Genomic DNA, 22443 nt, shown 5'->3' on the forward strand with positions numbered 1-22443 from the left:
GTGCAAGGAAGGGTAAGCAAAGCAAAGTCTGGAGTGAATGCCAAGTGTAAAATGCCAGGGTAGGTCCACTAACCAGCCACTCAAAGGGTGCCTTCTCTTCCAAAGGCTGGATGAGAACACAGAGCTTAACTGATAAGCAATAATATTTAGAAAACACTGGTCATGAAACCAGTAGTTTTCCTGGATGTTGGTGACTTCCTGATGCACATCCAGGCAAGTTTTTTTGGTTAAATAGAGGTTAAATGTCACAGATGCCCTGTTTCTCCTGGACTGTCAGCTCATTTTCATTTGGCACAGCAATGCTTCACAAGCACATGAGTTATTCCACCTAAAAATTCTATTCATTTTAGCACTCATTCACACCAATTTTTCTATATATCAGCCCAAGCTACACATGCAATTTTGGGTGCCATGTGCACTCAGAAAGAACACATATCAACTCCCATCACCCAATATTATGTAGTCTGACTTCTATGTACACTGTGCCTTAAAAGGTGTATATATATATATATATATATATATATATATATATATAAAAATACATATATATATATATATATATATATATAAAAATACATATATATATGTATATAGTGCCTGTGAAACTAGGGAGACTGGCACTTCTACTAAGTGATTTTCCTGCCAATGGGCCCATTGTTGCTGATTACAAAGATGAGAGAAGTGCAAAATCAAAGGGGTTACCAGCCTGTCACAGGACTAACTTATGGCTGAACTGGAACAAAAATCATTCACACCTCCAGGGACTTAAGTTTATCCTCCCCTCCCTGTGATATGTAGTAGCCAAGACCACCTGAAGACTGAATACAATGATCACAGAATCAGAAAATTATTTAGGTTGGGAAAGACCTTTAAGACCTCTAAGATCATCAAATCTAACTGTTAACCCAACATTGCCAAGTCCACCACGAAACCATGTCCACAAATACCACATCTACATGATATATGAACAGTCCCAGGGTAGGGTATGGGGTAAGAAGAAGGATAAAGCAAATACTTGCTGGAATACCAGGAGAAAAGCATGGTTGAAAGATGATTTGAAGGCACTTATAGTCAGGGGGAAACTTACCAAACATTGCAAAAACTATAAACTGTCCTTTATCCCACTTATGATCACTAATAACAGTAACTGGAATCAGGGGGTAGACATACATAATTTTTATCTGTGTTTTTAATTTAGTTGAATTTTTGACACTGAAAAGCTGTAAAAGCAGACCCTTCCGAAACCTGCAATAAAGGTATGGTACAACAGCACTCTCATCCCAGATCACAGAGCAGAAAAGTAAATATTACACATAAAGCAATTTTTATGTAAAATGTATAATCTGGGCATAACATAGCAAAGCTCCAAAGACAGTGCTCTGGAAGGCTGCATGTTGCGTGCCAGATCACACTGAAAATCTGTCCAGCCCTCTGTTAATCTGAAAGTGGGATGTCTCCTAATAAGCAGGAAAAATCTGCATATGCAACTTGTAGAATCACAGAATGATTTGGGTTGTAAGGGACCATACAAATCATCCAGTTCCAATCCCCTGCCATGGGGTCTACACCTAGACCAGGTTGCTCCAAGCCCCATCCAACCTGTCCAAGAGACAGACACAACAGTATTGGTCATGCTTTGAAGTGTAGAGAGGGCTTCCCAAAATCCAGAGGTAGATGTATAGAATGAAAATTAAGGAAAAAAAATCTTTGCTACAAACTGACAATTACCCCTTGATTTGCATCTGCACAATTCACCTGTATGACCTATTTCAATGTGGTCAAAACAGGATCCTTACAAATGCTAACAGGAGACTCACATTCACAATAAGCACCCATGAGCACAAGGGAGTCATTATCAGAGAGCTATTGCTAAACCTTCACTTACTCAACACTTTCCTAAAATAACATTTTATACTTGTAATTATTTTAATGTGCACAGGCTATGAATGTGCTGGCTCACCGTAAATTTATTTCAACATACAGGATGGCAGAGAGCAAAGGGGAAAGCATGTATGAATATCCAGCAGCTGTGATAAGGCTATTCCTTCAGCCCCACTGAGTATATCGACTCTGTTGCTACCGTGTGAATGAATATTTCATTTCAGTAGCACATGCCCATCTCCTGTCTATTTCCCATCAGAGGACACTTGGCTGCACAGAGCAATCCTAGATTCCCAAGGCTTTCTTCTCTTCCCTGCACATGAGAGCAGTGACTACACATCAGCACGTGTTGCTTTCTGGAGTAAGCAACAACTGCTATCCGGGGACAGGCTCACTGCCCACCCTGCTCCCACCAGCATCAGTCAATCATCAGTGTATGACAGCACTCATCTCCCAAAAATTATGACTGTAGATCACAGAATCACAGAATCACAGAATGGTTTGGGTTGGAAGGAACTTTAAAAGATCACCTAGCTCCAAACCCCTGCCATGGGCAGGGACACCTTCCACTAGACCCCGTTGCTCAAAATTCCATCCAGCCTGGCCTTGAACACTTCCAGACATACAGTGCCCTCCTCCCAGTGCCTGGAGCTGGTCAGTCCCTGAATGCAGAAAGGGAAAACCTACACAAACTTGTATCTCAGCTATTCCTTATTTGCCTTGCTCACGCACACATGCACACGCACACGCATCAGGGATTCAGTCCTTCCCCAAAGCATCTCCTTTTAAAGGATGCAGCAGACAAGGCGCAGATGAATGTCTGACCACAAATCACAGCTGCTCGCTCCTGAAAGACCACCAACAAAAGGAAAAACCCATAAAGCTGCAATGCTTAGAGTAAATATATCGGCAGCTTAATCACCCTCTTGGGAGTAAAGATGCACTTTGTGCATCTGTGCTCTCTGTGTGCTTAATAACAAGGGCCAACGAGGGCTACAGAACAGTCCACTGACTCCTGGCATGGCAAGAGCAGAATTCAGAACAACCTAGCAAAAAAAAGTCTTTGAAGTATATTAGTTAACTTAAAAACCCATTCTTTATTGCATGATTAGATAGAGCATATTATTACCAATACTAGCCAGGATAAATTTCAAAGTGCTTTGCCGTGTTCTGGATAAGTTGCTGCTTTCATTTTTTAAAGCCTGTTCTAATACTTCAGTTCCTGCAGGACAAGGCCTGTCTTAGCTCAATCCTTTTTCCAAAACCTCCCTGTTCTTCCCAGCATATTATAAACTTACAAGTGCATCAAGTGTCAGCAGACAGACAGTGGGCATACCTGCAAGTGCTACTCTTCTGCATGACGTCAGCTCGATGGTATCCAGAGAGTTTACAAAAACCGTCATTACTATAAACTACGGGCCAGTCCACAATCTGGGCGTTTCCCAACAAAAAACTGGACTCTGAAACGAGAAAAAGAGAGACAGGGCTGTTGTCAGTGGCAAAGTACAATTAAATCCTCCATGTGTTACACAGCAATCGTTCATGGTGGTAACTTCTATCGTGACGTTTCGGAGGGAACTGAAATCAAAATGGGCATCAGAAAAGAAATCATGATGAAACAGGATAACTCCTAGTAATGTAAGCAGCTTCTTACACCCCAAAATACTGACATAAGCACCAATGTTTTAACAATTTAGAAAGGATTCATTTATTCAAAACATCTGGTCAAGCTATCATGTTTGATTTTTATTTCATATGTATCTTGGAATCAACCCTAAATTAACTTGCAAACTGAGTGTTGAATGCTAAACTGTATGTGAGCCCAAAACTGATGACAACTCTCTCACTTGAGATAAGTAACTTTTTCCTCCTGACAGGTCCAAGCTGGTTTTGCAGAGCACAGGCAGCATTACTGGGATGAGGGACAGAGAGTGTCAGGAGCCGCCAGGGAAGATCAGGTTGCACTCGTCACATCTCATAGTACACCACGTGCCACATCACATCTGGGAGTGTGGATATTAACTGTGATATGGAAATTTAGCATGATGAGTGCCAAAGGGACTTACACATTCAAATAATACAAAACAGGTACCTAAAGGGCCTACAAGAGAGATGGTAAGGGAATTTGTATAAGGGCATGTAGCAATAGGACAAGGGGTAATGGGTTCAAAATTACAGAAGGGCAAGTTTAGATCAGCTTTTTACTGTGAGGGTGGTGAGGCACTGGCATAGGTTGCCCAGGGAAGCTGTGGATGCCCCATCCCTGCAAGTGTTCAAAGCCAGGTTGTACAGGGCTTTGAGAAACCTGGTCTAGTGGAAGGTGTCCCTGCCCGTGGCAGGGGGTCCCTTCCAACCCAAACCGTTCTATAATTCTATGAACTTCAGTGGCAGTCTACTAAAAATGTAAATAGGTGGGTTTGGCACGTCCTAGTAGCATGCATCCATTGCTGCAAATACAAAATATGGGCAGGGAGTATTTCTGGGAGGCTGAACTCGGGTTTAAATATCGCTTCAGTCATCTGTTCTTTCAGTCAGTGCCTACAGTTTATATGCATGGACTGACACCAACACATTATGAGTTAGTCCTAAAATAGTTTTATTCTTCCATTCCTGCTTTTAGTAAGGCATTTCCAGAGAAGGAAATACCCATTTTACTTAAACACAATGTTGTGGGATTTTACGTTCATTGACACTGTAAACATTCCTAATTTTGTTTCAGAAATAATATTCTCCCTTCATAGAGGTTCTAAAATTGTGGTCTATGGTAATCTTCAGTGTTTTCTTTGTTTTTACTGTTAGTTTCCAATTTCATTTTGACTGCAGCTATGGAACTAACTGGTGCTGAAAAGCTAACTAACTAACTAACAGTGGTGCTAAAAAGCTGTTAAAATATAACTATTAACAATCATTGCTGCATAGAAATTATAGGAAATGTTCCTTTCAGCAGTTCTTGTGGGGAAAAAAATTAAGGATATTTTTACAAATTTTCCTCATAATAGCCATGAATGGTTATGACAACTACAGACATAATACTAAGGTGCACACATTCATTTTCACATAAAATGATATGGGATTTGCATGAGCTACACCCTACTGGAATGTACATTATGCAAACATTATTCTATTGAATTAGGAACATGTACTAAAAAAAATTGTATTTCTTTTTCCTTTATAAGCATGAATTTAGAAAAAAATAATCTGGAGATTATTGGATTATGTATAGAAAAGCAGATTTAAAAATATTTAAAAGCCGACCAATGGGAGAAATAAAAGTTTAGATTTTGTGAAATCTAACACTTTTAAGCTCAAAGCATTTATTTGAATCCATCACAAATATTCTTAAGCCTAAATGTCAACTTTTAAAATTTGCTTTCCTACCCAAAGGGAGAAGCCCTCACTACAAGCAGCAGGAGACACAGAGAAAAGCCTGAGCATTACATAAAATCTCCCTGGCTTCCCACAGCCCTCTCTGCCTGGGGACTCAGCCCAGCTTTCCTCACCATGGCACAGACAGGAACACAGGGGACATTGTGGAACCCCTGGGATCCAAAGGGTTCACTGTAGCTCATCCCACTGTGTTATGTTTCCCCCAACACCCTGCCTCTTCTCCAATTTGGAAAAGTGGAGACACCACAAGCCCTCTAAACCTGCCAGGCTCTCCCCATGGTTGCCACCCTGCCACCACCACATCCCAGCAGCTGGAGAGGATGGGAACACAAGCAATTCTTAATTTCCCATCCCACTAGGAAACAACCAAGATTACAAGCCCTCTGGTTAAATTCAGAAAGACTGTCTTTATAGAATTGTCTTTTGCCAAAATTCTGCTCACGTATCTCGACACAAAGGGCACAACCTGCTGAGGAGAGGCTGCAATACCAAATGCACTCATGGATGCTCTGCACATCTCTGAGCTCCCCAGAGGACCACAGTCCAAAAGCAGATAACCCTGCTCCAAAGCCTCCCCATCCACAGACATAAACTCGATTGTGTATTCCCACCACGTCACTGTTTCAGGACACAGAGTACACAGCAGAAGATTCGTGTTGCAGCCAGCAGCTGATCAACAGCATTTAATGGTTGTCTTTTATGGACTTTATACTTCTTCACATCAGAGGGTCTCAAAATACTTGATAAGGCACTCAACAAACTGATAAGTCCACAAGAAACATGTGAGGGAACAAAACATAAAGCCAAACTATTGATAGATGAGTGTTTTGTTTTTTTTTTAAATCCCATAAAAATTAGAAGGAAAAAAAAAGACACTAGAAGTACCTTGGTTGACACTAGTATTTGTAATATTAGATCAGATACATAGTATGTGTACTATAAAACTGACCAGATATTAGAATATGTTTTCTTTTGTCCTCACGAATTTTCTTTTACTTAACTGACTTCTTTTTACCCTTGTTTCCTAAACAAGTAAGGCTTATTCATCCATGCTCCACATGTGACTATGAATCATGGAACAATTTAGGCTGGAAAAGACCTGTAAAATGACAGAGTCCAACTGCAAGCCGAGCACTGCCAGATCCACTATCAATATGTGTGTGTGTGTGTGTGTGTGTGTGTGTCCTATTCCAATGGAAGGAAAATCTTGAATCAATGTTTACCTCTTGTTAAAGACCAGTGAATTCAACTGTGGGCACAAAGCCACAGGAATCCACGTTCCATTAATGTTGCTGCTCACTGAGCAGCTTGATAAAATTCAAAGAAGGGTCAGCATGTGACCCTTGGGTTTTATTGTGTACCCAAGTCTCAGCATCCACAGGACTCCCTATATTTAACCTACCTTATATTTTATCAGGAGTCATGTTACTTTCTCCAACTAAGACACAATTAATTCTTTCCTATTTCCACAGTTTCTCCAGATCAAAACTCCAGACAGATTTAACTCTACACTATCCAGTCCATACTCAGCTGCAAACATCCAAACCGTGTACTGGATTACAAGACACTTCAAAAGACCCTCTCTTTTTTGGCCATAATTTCTTAAAATCACATCACCACCACTAACCACTCATCGAAAGTCCACTTCTGCAGTTACCTCCCCTGAGATGGATCCACAGCCAGTCCTGGACTACTAAATCCACCTGCATGCCTGACTTTTGTTTCTCTACAGCTCAGAGACATGGCTTCCTTGCTAAGGTCAATCACAATTGTGTCTTTGGTTACAATTTCCATTAGCCTTTAGCAAATTCCACTCTGTTCCATTTCCAGCTGGCTGCTTGAACAAGGTGTAAGAGACCAGGGTAGGAAAAGCCTAATTTCCTCTCCATCTCCAGTTGCCACAAGGCAGCCAAAACCAGAGGTGTTCAGACTCCCTTCAGGGTAGAGGCAAGCTCTCCTTGCCTGCTCAAGTCTTCAACAGATAAAACCAGTGTTTTATGCCTCCTGCAGAAGAAAAAGAAAAGGAACCAACAGAAGGTCTGCAAATGGCAGAGTGATGAGCACAGCAAGGACACCAGCACTGGGATCTCCACAGCTCTACTCCTGTCAGATTCAATACACAAGAGCTATAGTCTGCAAGCAAGTTTTTTGAAAAAATATGTTATATAGGAGGTATTTCAAATAACAAGTATTTCTTAACAGAGTTGAGCTACTAATAACTGGACAACACCAAATTCATTCATTACACCCACACTGGAACAAATGGATTTAAGTAAACCACAACTTCACTGAAAGAACAGTATCATAGGAGGGACTGCCAAGGATAGCCAGAGTTACAGATGGTAATGCATAAATACAGCTTGTATTCTGCCATACGGCACTAGTAACTAGTGCAGGATCTGTGCTATGGCCCAGAAAGGAAAATCTTTTCTTTCCATTTACAGCAGCTCCCAATCTCACCAGTATTTTACTACGGAGGTTGGGAACCTCCCCACTGGTCAGCTGGACATGGGCCACTGCTGAAAGCAGGACAGTAAATCTGACAGACAGTGGTCAGATGCAGCACATGAAACTCTACGCAACTGGGATCCAGATGACCATGGGGCAGTGTCACATACTCTGAAAACATTAATATGCAGCCAACTTCAAAACTTGCGTGATGATTAGTCTGAAATCTCTGGTAATGTATTCACCCTTGCTTGGATTTCTCCAATGCACTGAAAATGCATTTCCACTTCTCATTTCCTTAGAGATAAAAAGTCAATTTTTGTTATTTCTAAGCTTGTCTTGATGTCATTGCCTCCACCAATCATTTTATTCACCCATCCCCCTTTCTGATATATTGCAGAGAGCCCAAATCACAAATCTGTAGGTTGTATAAGCTCTTTGACTAGACACCTCTAAACACCAGTGTCTGTCTGTAAGAGCAGGGAAGCAGGGCTCTGCCAGCAGATTCATCTGTCTCAGAGTTGCTAGATTCCTCTTAAGGCATCAGGCTTTTTGTTAGCTATTATAATTCTCCTATTTACAAGGTTTAATACTTATGGCAAAGAATTAGGGTATTAGAGGCATACAGTTAGCAAAATTTCAGGTTGGTAAACACAATTGAGGAAAACAATTTTTAAAGGCACTGTATTTGCTGTCGCCACACTTCTGTTTTGTATAGAGACTCTTTTGTATACAGGCAGCCAGTGCTGTAGAGCAGCAAGCCCTTAATCTTACTCTATCTTGCAGTAGCTAACACCCAACACAGCACTGAGCCTTGTTTTGTTATTTAAATAAAATAAAAACACCACAGTGTGCAAGCAAATTTTTTAACTAACAAAATGCCCAAAGCAGTGTAAAATTCATGTTATGTAATGACAGGAGAGCAAGAACAGCTAAATCATTCCAGGAGATATGCTTAGCCAAGTGAGAAATGTTGTCTCTAATCATCTTTTCTCAAGAATGCTTGGATACCACTTATAGCCAAAATTGTTTAAATCACCATTTCAGAATTCCATCTCATCTGGAGAAAATAGGTAACTGATCTTTTTAGAAAACTCGCAACTGAAAAGATGTTCTAAAAAAATGAAGTAGTAGAAGAACCAAAGTAATAATAATGATTATAATAACAAAAAGAAGCAGTATTTCCATCCAGGAACAAACTCCTAACTCTAGCAAATTTACACAGAGCTGTCCTTCAGAACTATCACCCTTCCACTGCAGAGCAAATGCAGACTAGACCAGACAGGGTCTGTGAAACGTCTGGAATTTGCCTTTTTTGCTAATGTTGTCTTATAAAAGCCCCAAACCACTTAAACTGCTGTCAGCTGATTCTCCTTATAACTACACAAGGTCAGCACATTGCTGCAGACTTGTTTAGAGCAACCTGGAAAACCAGTGGTGATCCCCTGCGTGTGTGTGCCAGGGAGGAGTATCCTAAAAAAAGTTCTCCTTTTTAATTTTCTTTTAGCTTTCCTGAGCAAGTCTTGGCCCTGACAACGTACATTTCTACTGGCGTTGTTTGTGGTGACTCCAACCACACGCTCCAGATGTACTGCATCCCCACGGAATACAGCAAAACTCCTAAACCCTTTCAGAGGGCACAGCCCTCTGAGATTTGCCTCAAAGGGGACCAACATCCCTCCAGCTCCAGGGTCGGCTGCAGACAAACCTCTCTTCTTGAAGCAGCAACCTCCACCAGCACTTTGTACTCCTTACTATGAAACCACAGTGCTGTTTTCTAACAAAGCTATTATTTCCCCAGTGTCTTTAAAGCATGCAAAACATCAGTGTCATCCAATTTATCCAGCACATTAAGCGTTGCTTGCCTGAAAAATAAATCTCTCAAAGGACTAACTCTTTACGTCACCCTTCTGTGCTAGTGTTGTCTTTATTTAACACTCATATCATGAAAATGCAAAGAGGGCTAAACCCAGAGCAAGGTGCCACCATGCTGACTATGTTGAAATGATCTATTTCCTGCCCCAAATAAGTGTTCCTCAAATGAAACAGAAGACAAATAATCCAGCACTGGCTGAAATATTAAATCCATGTGTAAGTCACTTAGCTGAGAACACAGCAGCTTTCAGCAATTTAGCAAGTGAGCTAGAGAAGAAAGATTAGGGTCTGACTGAAATTTACCTCCTGAAAACTTAAAAAATTAACTGTAATCATTTTGAATGTGAAAGCCCACAAACAGACCCTGCCTCTACTGTGGCACAACATCACTGACCCCAGGAAGAGCTCTGAGGCAATAAGGACAAGACAGCATTCCTATAAGTTGCCTGAAAAATGACATTTCATACAATTCTGATCCCAGTTTTTCCCACACACATCCATTTATCCTAGAATTAAACTAATCCTCATCTATCCAGGTTATCATCTAAATGCCACTGCTGAATCTGTTCTCTATTAAAATTATGCAGAACACAACAGAGATGTTCCGAGACTAAATTTAAACTGGAGCACGCTGTAGCTCTCACTCAGGCACCCTCAGGGAGCAACCAAAAGCCAGATTTCTAGCGTTATACAAATGAGAGTGCTGGCTCCACACTCCCAGAGGAGAAAACTGTGGTAACGGGAGCTGTTCAGACACAGGGGCTCCTCTTGCAAACACTCAGCCCGCAGCTAGTCCTGGCTGCAGTTCCACAGAGCCTGGCTGCATCTCAAAAAAAAAACTGCTTCAGCAGAGATTCATCTGCCTCTCCCCTGCTCTCTCCTCTGTGCCAGGGGCTGAAGCAAAGCTATCAACAGGACGGATCCCAGCCCAGCACTGAGGTGATGCTTCAGGAGAGTCTCCTCAGGGGCTACTCACAGCCAGAACCCCTGCCGGGTGTGGAATCAAGCCCTGGCCATTTGGGATACCCAGGGTTTGGCATTTACAAATAGCCAGTCGCTGAGTGTGATGATTAAACCAGTTCTGTATTTTTTTTTCTAAAAAGCAGATTATTAAAGTGCCAACTCCAAAATATTCTATTATTTAATTTCATCAAATCAGAAAATTCTATTTCCTTTAGCTTTCCAGGAGAATAACTTAAAATCCCGGTTAACCACCAAACAGCACTATTTTACAACAGGCTAATTAAATGTATTTCCACAGCTCACTTCACTTCCTGACATTATTTTTTGGCTGTATACTCGTTCCAACAGCAATAAAAAAACCTGAATGTTTACTCCAAAAAAAAAAAAAATCAATAATTTCATTTTTTCCTTCTCTCTCACGTTTAAACATTAACCTGGGAATGCAACAACTCTTGCAGTGACCTCTTGTGGCAACGCTCAGCAGCGCTCAAGCCTCTCCCAAAACAAAAGGATACCTCTCCCACCGCCCCATCCCACCTGCCATAGGCACAGAACGAAATATAAGAAAGTAAAGAAATACAAGAAATATAAGAAAGAAAAGAAATACAAGAAAGAAAAGAAATGTAAGAAATTAAATAGAGACTAGACCCACAATTAGAAATTAGACCACAACGCAGCTGATCAAATCTTAAGGAAATCCATCTTTTCCTTTAACTAGCAATAGAGCATTCTTTGGGTTTCTAAATTAATACAGTTGCACAGAGCTGCCACAACCATCTTTTTCTTTTAATAAAATTAAAAAATTTAGACCATGCAAAACCCCCAATTTCAGCAGCAGTCAGATACGCTTGGTCTTTCTGCACTCAGCAAGCCCACTTGAAAAGTAAGGAAAGCAGAGCAATTGCAATTGAAAACTCCTCACAAATGTCATCTAATAATGCTTCTCAATGTAAAAATCCACTTTGCATTGATTCATGTATCAGCAGGCACCCTGCAGTCACGGGAATGGCAAAAGGAACCCTCTGCCTTCAAATGCCAAAGAAGCCCTAATGACATAAGCTCCTTGGTCATCCCTTCAGTAACTTCTGAGCTGACCTGGAGGATGGAAACTTTCACCCCACAGCGTATCATGACTTTTAAGTAGAGATTTAGGGAACCGCTGAGCTCCGTGGTTTTTTTGGAGGATCCCAAATGGCAGACATCCAGTAAACTTGAAGTAACTTGCTTTTAAGTACTTTCTCTCTGCAGCATGTGTAATTTAATTTGGATCAGATAGAAACATAGTTTGTTTTAATTCAGGGGAGAGAAGCCCACATGTATGACCTCCCACAAGAACAACATTTCATCACCCTACCTGTAAGACAGGTACACTGCATGAGCTAGTAAGAAGGACAGAAGAGACAATAGGCACTTATTTTATCTGTAGTACCAGTGTAATAAAAATTAAAAAGGTGTCTTAGCGCTACAGATGTGACTCTTGTTTCCTTCCCCCCTCCTGGGTAACCTGCCTTGACAACACAGTCACCTGGGAACAGGGCTGATCCCATCGAAGTCACAGGGACCCAGCAGGGCATAAAGGTCTATGTGAAGGAACTGCTTTGTAGGAACATGGCACAAAGCTGAAAAAGACCAGGAATTACACGCTAACTTCATTAAAGCTCCTGCTGAAATTCCCATGTAAGCCTTACAGAGATAAGATTTCAGCCCAGTGTCAAAATACATTTGTGAAAGACCCACTTCTAAGAGTTATTGTAACAGAACCAACATCCAGTAATAATCACTCTTGTCAAATAAATAAGATTATATATACTCTTCCACTAAATTCAGCCCCTCTTCCAAACTGTTAGCAGACTTTTTTGCAGATTGTTGCAAAGTCCCAGAGTTGCTTTTCTCACAAACTCATCCTCTACTATAAAAACTATTTATGCCATTAACACACGCTTAATCCTTCTGCTGCCAGAGTATGTGAAGGGTAAGATGGATAGGCAAGACAGACAGGTTTCTCTGCCCCTGTGTGCGTGGCTCAACTCGCTGGATGACTCTGCCCATGGGACAGGTCCACAAAGCCCAGCCCTGATCTAGAGACTTGCCCAATTCTGTACCTGCTGCACTTCTGCAATACTGAGCTGTGGTCAGTACGAGCAGGAGCTCTGAATGCACTGAAGAAGTAAAAAAAAAATATCAGTAATAATGGGCACAGACCGGTGAGAACATCTTAGGAGAGAACATTGCCCTAAGGATGGTCCTTATTAAAAGTCCCAAATACTAATGGCAGCAAAAGGCAGCCACCTTAATGTGATTTAACCCAGTGCTCTCACAAAACACTTCTTCTTTCAGCTCAGCAAAACACCTGGTGCTCTTAAGATCCAGGGCACAGCCAAGGCTGTAGCGAGATCGTATCAATCTTTGTGAGCCTCAGATAAGCCTCGATTTTCACTGTGCTTTGAAAGAAAAAAAAAAAAAAAGATGATTGCAGAGAGTGCACTGAGATCACCCTGAAGACAGGTCTGTGTTTTCTGAGGGCTCGTCCCTTTTACCAGCCGCAGCAGCCAGTCTAATGACGGACCCCGCTGCTCTCCACAGACTTCATCTCTCCTCAAGTGGAACTCAGCTGTAGTGTGGGAAAAAACCTGCAAAGCAGTTCAGAGGTTGCCATCCACCACAAAAGGCTTTGGGAAACACCTGTAACCTGGTGCTGTCCAAACACCGAAGTGTAACGCTGACCTGAAACACTTCAGAAGCTCCGAGGCTTAAATTCATCTCCAAAAGAGAGGTTCCCCAGGCAGAGGGACACCGTGGGACCTCTCCATCACTTCTGACAGCTGCTTCATCCTTCCCAAACACATTGGCTGGGAGAGGAACATCTGGCAGAGCATCCCATATATCCCACCCTCCAATACAGAGGGCAAAGAGCTATGGCCATCCCATTTGACAGCCACCCCATTTCACGGCCACCCTGCTCCTTTCTACTCAGCTCTTTTGTGTTTTCCTCCTGACTACACACTTTCTTGTGAGCGCTTCTCCCACAGTTTTAATATCATTTGTAGCCAAAGCTGGGGTACAAAGGAAAGGTTCACAACATACCTAAACAGAAAATGCCTAAATAATGCTGAAATTTCAATATATTATTGCTTTTAATACCAGGCTGACCACCACACTAAGCCTACACACCCACTAAGCCCGTTCCCAGTTCTGATTTTCCACATATTAAAATTATTACAATTTTGTCTATAAATTTTGTTATTCGGATCCATCTCTGGCAACTCTGAGTAATTTGTCTCCACCTACATTTCATTTTGAAGCCATTGCTTCCATTTCACCTGAAGAAGAGCCTATCTGCTGACATACCTGCCTGATTTTTCCCACAGTACCTGCAGCCTATCAGAAATTATTACTTGCATTTACAAACCTTCTCCTGGTTGACAGGAAAAGATTTATGATCAAGAGGTGCAATGGGATTGCATAAATGTGACAAATCTCAAAGCATAACTTTCTTTAACCAGGAAAGTTGACAGAAGGGCTTTTCTTGATGCTCAAGATGTATTTTAAAAAACAATCACCAGTCTTTCCTTCATCCTGTTCCTCAAATTGCCAGTGAAAAATCTCTTGGAAACTGGTGAATCAAAGTATAAAAACAAACTCAGCAGATATTCAGCAGACCAAATCCCTGTCTTCTACCGAGCACTGGCAGGAGATACTTGAACCAGATTTGCTCTACTGTATACTATTAAGTTTGGATTAAACAGTGCTGAATCCAATGAAAATTACTATTTCTATAAAGGATAAATAAGGTTATGTCTTGGATGACAAAAATAAGAACTAAATCATGTTTCAGGCCACAATACTGACAACTTACATGAGTTAAAAACAAATTCCCGATCTACTTTCCTCTTTGCTGTCCAACGGGGCAGATTTGCCTCTGTAGCATCATGCTTAGGCATCACCAGTGCCAGAGAAAAAGAAGCACGAATGACCAGATCAGCATGATATACGCTCTGAAATTAGACCAGGTTAAAAGCCGGAAGAGAATACATGCTTTTAAAGCACAATGTTCCACGCTTTTCCAATTTTTGACATCTCAAAGCTTTACTGAGCTTTCACCAGGGAGGACATGTGATTTAATTAGAGCATGATACAAAAGCATGGCATTCCCAAACCATGTTCCCAGCTCTGCCTCTGCCTTGCCGCATGACCTTGGGAAATCAGCTGTGATGCCCTGAGCCCCCATTTACGCCACAAATTGAAGAACAGGTTGGGAATGCCTCTGTGTGTCCTCTTCCACAAGGAGCTGTGAAGTGTAATTAAATTCCACCCAGCGCTTTGAAATTGTCAGAGGGAAGGTGCTATATAAACCCTTATTAATTAAGCTTGCATTTAATATTCTGGGAAATAAATACACTATTGCGGGAAAGCAGCTCTCAGTGACTGTGCAGCTACAGGGCTTGAGAGGGAGTCAGCTGCCGACCACAGAACTGACCCAGGCAACACGAGAGGGAGGAAGCCTCCCAAAAAAACAGCTGATGGCTTAATACATTCTAACATACAACATTTTATAACAAATTCCAGGTCCTCATCCTGCTGCTTTGGAAGTCCATGAATCACTAATTCACTACCTGCCATCAAAATCCGCACATCAGACCACATCAGTACAAATGTGAGGTACATCAAGAACTCTGCAATAGGAAGGCGGAAGGGAACACTTTTCACCACGATATCACATCCCATTAGTGTCTTGTTTAGTAATAAATGTGGCAACTCTTCTCAGTGCTCTGCTCTGGCCACCTTTCCCACTCCTGTCCCCAGATGAAGGCTGGCACAGCTGTGCTTCCCCATGGCAGGGTCGCTCCAAATTTGGGCTGACCAAGTAGTTATGTTTTAGCAGATGCAAAGTTGAGGTCTCTTACATTTCTGCAAACACTCCTATGTTTCTGTGGTTATGTGCCAGTGCAAAAACTACATTAAAAAAGAATGTAAGCACAGGGCTTGCCTAAAGCAGCATCTACATCAGCACACCCGAAGAGACCATGGGCTGCAAACACATTGTAACTTTACTGGAGCTATGTAGTCTTCTTGCTCAGTGCTTTGCACTGCAAGAAAGGGTGAAATTCACTCCAGCAGCAAGGAATAACTCGATGCCACACAGTCCTGAACTAGCCCTCGACACAGTCACCTAACAGAGGGGCCATAGATAAGCAACTGCAGACCGTTCTTTCCATATTTTCTGAGCCACAGGATTAGCATCACCCAAAGCACAGTCACTCCCTCACCGCTTTCCCGGTACCTTTGCCACAGACTTTAAAGTGTCACAGAATCGCAAAAACTTTGAACCCCTGAATGGAAACGATTGCAAGTCTGATTATTACAAAACTAAAGAACAAGAAGGAGGAGAAGGAAAAAAAAAAATGACCCGATGAGTAGAGAAGATATTAGAAAAGTAAATTATGACAATTTATTGTCAGAGGCGTCTCACAGAAAGAAGGAAGAAAAAAAAAAGGGTTAAATTTATAGTAGCGATAGCGATCTAAGTGCGGAGGGGGGGGGACAGTGGAAGGACCGCCGGGGGATGGACAGCCGAGGGAAGGACCGCCGGGGGATGGACAGCCGAGGGAAGGACCGCCGGGGGATGGACAGCCGAGGGAAGGACCGCCGGGGGATGCTCCGGCGGAGCCCAGCGGGGCACCGCGGAGCCCGTTCCTTGAAGGCACCGCTTGGCACGGACCCATAGGCGCGGCAGGGAGGGACGAAGGGTTGGACAGACGGAGAGATAGCTGGATGGACGGACGGACGGGTGGACGGACGGACGGTCGGATGGATGCATGCATGCACGGACGGGCGGAGGGGGGGATTCTCTCACCGCTGGAGCGCCGGACGATGTTCTCCAGGAAGGTGTTCTGCGGTGCCACCAGCCCTCTCTTGCCCCCCGGCATCCTGCAGCGCCGGGCTCGGGGGCCGGGGGTGCGCGGCGGCAGCGGCGGCAGCGGCGGCGGCGGCGGCGGCGGGGGGGGGCCGGCGGCGGCGGGAGCGCCCGGTGCCCGTGAGGAGTCGCGCAGGGGCGGCCGCGGCCGCTCATGGTAGTGGCGCCCCCGCGGCGGCTGCAGCGCGGACTGTGGGGCCGCGCCGCGCTCCGCGCTCCCGCCGCCGCCGCCGCCCGCCCCCCCTGCGCCTGCGCCGGCCGGGGGACGGGGGGGCACGGGAGGGATGGGGAAGGGATGGGAAGGGATGGGAGGAGGGGGGTGGAGCGGCGCGGAGGGGCGCGGGGACCCGCGGAGCCCGCGGGGAGCTGGCGGAGGCACCGCGCCCCGCCGAGCATCCCCCGCCGGCCCCCGCCCCTTCCCGCGCTCTCCGGGGATCCCCCTGAGAAGTTCTGCCCTGTGCCCCTGAGCGAAACTAAGCGAAAACCCAAGCCCCCTGTTTTTGCACCTACAAGGTGTTTTGGGTTTTTTTTTTTAAACCGGCGTTCCCATGTTTGCGGGAAAACACTTGGGAACATGCTTGCGTTGCACAGTGGAAGGGCGGCTGCACTTTGCCCTCAAATGATAACCGCGAAGTGCAAGGTAAGGTGTAAAATGCCACCAATGCCACCAGCCTTGCCTGAAGCCATCAGCCTTTCAAACTTTTTTTTTTTTTTTTTTGGAGAATTTCTCCCTCTCTTCGTGAGGGGCAACGGGAGGCAGATTTGGGGCTGGAGACGTCCTTTCTGTCGTTTTATTCAGGGGCACGGCTCGGCTGTGCCGGAGCCCCAAAGAAGCAGGTGAGTCAGTGCCGTGAGACACTGCACTCGAATTTCCGTGTAAGCTCTGCCCTGCTCCTGACCCAGCCGCCTTCCTCCCTCCAGCCTTTTCATGACTCCGACAGTATTTTTTAAATCTATGGACAGTAAAATCCTGGAAGGAATTTCTCCACCTCCTGCTTCTGCCTCTACTAATTTTGCATGCTGCTGAAGACAGGAAAGGATCCTAAGAAGGAACCAAGACATAGAAAATCACTGTTTGTCCAGAGCAGGAGCATGGTCTGCAAAGCCCATCTCGGTGTGCCGCACATTCCTGCCCTGGTTGGCACAAGCAGCCGTGCTTCTCCCAGAGGACATCATTCCACTGTGGAAAAATCAATTTATTTATTTTTTCATCCTGTTTTCAGCACCTGCTCCTTCCCGTGCTTCAGTCTTGGTTCAACATGTCACACTGAGGTTACCTCAACTCCTCTGCTTAAAGTTTAAAATCTCTACCACACTGGGAGCTTTTTCAGGACCAGCTCTTTCCCAGCTGCCAGTACTGCTGTCCCTGGAAAAGGTCTGGTTGTGATTTCATTTAAACAAATGCAAATCAGGAGCAGCTCCATTACAATCAGCTTGGGAATGCTGATAGAAAACTAGGTCAAGAGGTGAACGAGACCCAATTTGTCAAACATTTATTGTTTTCCCCCCAGGTCTGAAATCTTCAGGGCTTTCCTCAGAGTGGTGTCGTTTAAAAGATGCTCCTGCTGAGCACTGCCCCAGGTACAGGGAAATTTTGCTCCTGATAATTGGAGGATGGAGGATAACACCTTCATTTTTTCAAGTGAGCAGTAGCCATCTAAAACACGTGTTTTAGATGTCTAAATCATGTGTCTAATCTGTGCACCAACAAATACTGTGTGACTGATCTGTCTGGACACTGTTGCCAGGACTTCTACTCCCCAATTCCCTCAATCCCACCCAATCTGAACCCAGTCTGAATTTTTCTACTCGTTTCCCAACCTCGTTTTGAAACCTAGATTTGTCTACTTATCCCCCGCCCCATTTTCATTAACTGATCAAACCCCCTCTTGTTTATCCTTTCCACTAAACATCTCTGTTCTGATCTGGCAGTCATGCCTAAGTGTCACTTCTTCCTCCCTGCTTCATATCCTCAACTTCAGATCCCACTATTAAGTTCTGTTGCTGTATTTCCAGTGGCACTAGTTAAACAATAGGTTATGAAGAGGGACAAGCTCCAAAAACGTATCTTTAAATGTCACAGACGTCATATAGAAAGGGCAGGACATGGGGTGGAATTCTTGCCTCTATATCAAAGTTGCAAAAAAAGTCCAGAGGACATGTCTTTCTTTTCCTGGAATGCTGGATGAGGCTAAAGATAACCTTGAAAAGAAGAGTCTGACAAAGAAAGCAAACTGGGAACTGCAAGGAGACTTGTCTTCTTTTGGGAGTCTTCAAACTGTGCTTGGAAACAGTACCAAGTCACCGTGCAGGAAACCATCAGAAAGGTTTGAGGTCAGTGTTAAGTAGGAAAAGGGCAGCTAAGCAGTTTCTTTTCACATTAAAAATACCCCAGTCTCAACCAGGTGTTCTTAAATGTGACAGAAAATCCACTGTGATTCAAAAAGCATTTCTTTTGTTATCCCAGAAGAGGTAAGTCAACAGAGTTTCAATTTTAAGGAGTCAATTAGTTGTTAAAACATTTTTAGAAAAGTTGAGGATATGAAGCTAAATGTAACAATTCCTGATGGAAGATCAGAAGATTCCTAGCTCTTCTTTCTTCCTGGCTTGCAAGCTTTATTTCTTTAAGGGAAGAAACTAGTATTCCTTTCCTAAAAGGAAAAAGGCAGAAAGGGAAAGAGCACATTGCTGTAGCAGAGTGAAAGTAATCACGATTCCTTCCTCGTCCGCTTCACTATTTCTTTTCTTCTGAAATTTGAAACACCTGCTCAGGGTGATTTACCTCTTTACTGGTATTTCTACAAAAGGCACAATACTCAATATCCAGCCAGCAGTGGGCAAGCATCAAACTCCCACAGCAAGTGGAGACAGTGCACACTATAAAGTTCAGCTGCATGTGGTGAAGAGCTGACCCTTTGAATCTAAACCTACAGGAGAGGGTTATTTTACTTCAGGGACTATTGAACATTTCAGAACTGGTTCTTATGCATGGCACAGAACTTTAAGTGTCTCTTCCATGAATGTATTAATTGCAGAATCATCACTCAGGGGGCTCCTAGAAGAGGTGGGAGACATAGACCAGCATAAATAGGTCAGGCACTGATCCACCCCGATGGCCTGAGTCATTAGAACATTGGAGCTGCTGAACAGACTCATATTTCATTTGCTTTCAGTGTGTAATAAGGTGAATCAGATTCCCTGGGACCACCCTGTGCTCCCAATGAGACTCACCCACATAGGTCTAAAAATATTGAGAGCAGAACTGAGTGATGAGATACTCCTGGCAAGGCTCAGAGATGTTTTCTAACTCAGGTGCACGCAGAAGATCTCCCATTCTAAAAATCTTAATCAAGATGACCGCAAGCTTTTATTATAAACAAAGAAATTTGTACAAATTGGTCTTTGAACTCCAAATTAGCAGTGTTTGATTTCCGGTGTGTCATGTCTCATGACTTAGAGGTATACAGCTGAAACAAGGGCTCAAGTGGGAAACAGATGCAAGAGAGAGATGTTTGAAGCATGCTAACTGTGGGAAAAGCAGGTGGAGTTTGCTCCCTAAAGTCCAGAGAAACTGCACTGAAGAATGTGACACAAGAGGCTTTTCTGGTAACTATGAGGCATGAGATCCTTAATAAATCTGTCTCCATGAGTAAAGTACACTTGTTGTCAGAAACTGGAGAGTGACAACAGCAGAGGTCATACTGCAACTTTCTTCCCTTCAGCAGGGAGGACTGTAAGGTCAATTTGCTTTTACTGGCTCCAAAAACACTACCCAAGAACTGTCAGGAATCTGCAGGAAGAAAGCCAGCATCTCTGAGCCCACCATCCTGCTCACCATAAAAGTGGAATCTGAGTTTCAAAGTCGCTGAGGGGATGGCATCAGATCTGCTTATATATGTGACAACATTGCTGCATTCTGTTCAGAAAGGAGGAAATACCTCTGCCCATAGCAGCAGCTGATAATGCCTGAAAAAAATACTTAGGAGGAAAAGAAAAAAGGTGGGGGGAGGGAATAAATTACAGTTTCTTTCCTATTTTGGGCATTTTGCTCCTTACCCCATTACAAATTTGAAAAAGCACTTTGGCAGACAGGAAATCAATAAAAACTTGACAAAAGTTGTTGCTTTTGGTATAAAAATTGATGGAAAGTATTGATGAAACCTCAGAGCCAAAGTACTTGCTGGATTCTGATTTGGCACCAATGAGAATTCTTTATTCTCTGTTGGGTTGGGCAAGTTAAGCCTGGACAACGAGACTTGGAGGTTATGGATCTCCTGTCCCTTAGTCTCTGGCAGTCCAAAGCAAAGGGATGCAGAACCTACACGAGGCAACAGCATTCAGAGAGTGTTGGATTGCTGAGTCAAGCACACAGGAATTAGGAATAATTAAGGCTCCCTATGTATCATGCACCTAGGATGCACTCAGGATGGCTCAGCTAAGCCTTTCCTTTTTATACTTCTCATTCAGCATGGCCCTGTGCCACATTCCTGGGACACCAGCCAACCTTTGCTCAACTGTGGCACAATTAATTTTTTTGTGGTGCTCATCCCTAATCTGCTGGTGCTTTGTAGGTACCATTGAGCATCTTCTGCATTTTATCTCGTCATACCGGGATCAGACAGGAAACTGGGGCACAGGGAGATTAAGGTCAAAATTGTCTGCTAAATCATAATGTCCAACTTGAGACATCCAGGATCCTTTAGCAGAGGAGTCCCAGTACAGTAGAAGATTATATTTTCAGTATCTAGTGACTTCAGTTATAGCTATGAGGGCAAAGCATGTCTCCAGATCACAACCTGTGCATTCCCCATAAACTTATAAAAATATAGGAAGAATGGGGAGGTGGTAGACACTAGGTTTGAATGACTTGCACAACTTCATGGAAGAGCCCTGTTTAACTGGAGATTTAACAATTCTACCACTTGCTTGCTTTTAACATGACACTTTTTATAGTCCTTGCTTTATTGCTTCATACCTTTCATTTTCTCTAGTGAGCACACCGAAGATATTACAGGCCAAAGTTGCACAGAAGTTGGAAGCCAGTGGGGGAGGTTTATATATACACATTTATGAAATGTTGTGGGGAATATAACTAAAGATTGTGTTGCAATGTGTAGACGTAAGGGCAGAAGCAAATTAACCATCATATAGGCATTGCCTCCCTTTGGAGTGCTTAGAAACCCAATTTTACTTTTCCACGGACTTTTCTCAAATCAGAATCAAACATTTGGGAAAAAGGCCTTTAAAACACTATCATTTTATTAATGTTGTTTTTCATATTCCTTCACCTGCAAAGACTGTGCTTCAGTTATCATGAGTCCAGCTGTGCAGTCACAAGAAGCCATTAAAGCTTCTGAAATGACCTAAAATAACACCTTGAATTTGACAGCATCAAAACTTTCAAAGTCCATTATCACAGCACCAGGCAGGTGCTACAGGGTCCAAACCAAGAATACTGTGGACTTTCTCCCTGGAAGAAGGGAAAATTCCTTTTCAAGGGTAGAGAGTTCATAATTCTAACCCTGAAAGAAAATCATGACACATGCTGCAGCACATTTTTGGGTAGATAAACACATGGGGATAGGAGTGAAAATTTTCATATCTTTGAGACTTTTGAAAGAGAAGAAGTGGGAATCTCAAACTCCCACTTGGAAAGGAGAGGAGGAGAGCCCTCTGACTTAACCTGAAACACCAGTATGACCAGTACCACAGGATGGCAGCTCACAGATGCCAAAAAACATGGTTTGGGACAAGGGTAAAAAGGGCACAGTCACATACAGGGATGTAAATGTGGTGTAAATGTAAATGGTTGGTATCCACCAGGTCAAAAGGGTACGTGGAATAAAGGGAACAAACATCATTCCATCATAAGGACAGCAAATGTCAGCACTGAGGTTAATCAGGGTAATCACTGGGGGCTCTACTAAGTCCATGACAACTTCCTCTTCCAGGGTTTCTCCCTGAGAAATAAATTG

At 43.3% G+C, this 22443-nt stretch overlaps 1 protein-coding gene across 1 annotated transcript in view; it reads right to left on the minus strand.

Annotated features, from left to right (window-relative positions):
* Window positions 1-16494, minus strand: part of KCNH5 (potassium voltage-gated channel subfamily H member 5) — a 161674-nt gene extending 145180 nt beyond the window's left edge. The window contains exons 1-2 of the mRNA XM_051769866.1: window positions 16409-16494; window positions 3218-3341 (exon numbers count right to left, since the gene is read on the minus strand). Coding sequence (XP_051625826.1) covers window positions 3218-3341; window positions 16409-16481 — 197 coding nt within the window. The 5' untranslated portion in view covers window positions 16482-16494. The remainder of the gene's footprint in view (window positions 1-3217; window positions 3342-16408) is intronic.
* Between the last annotated feature and the right edge of the window lie 5949 nt (window positions 16495-22443).

Source organism: Manacus candei, unplaced genomic scaffold (assembly GCF_025592945.1).
Source record: "Manacus candei isolate 608988 ecotype Guabito, Panama unplaced genomic scaffold, ASM2559294v1 h1tg000113l, whole genome shotgun sequence".
NCBI lineage: Eukaryota > Metazoa > Chordata > Aves > Passeriformes > Pipridae > Manacus > Manacus candei.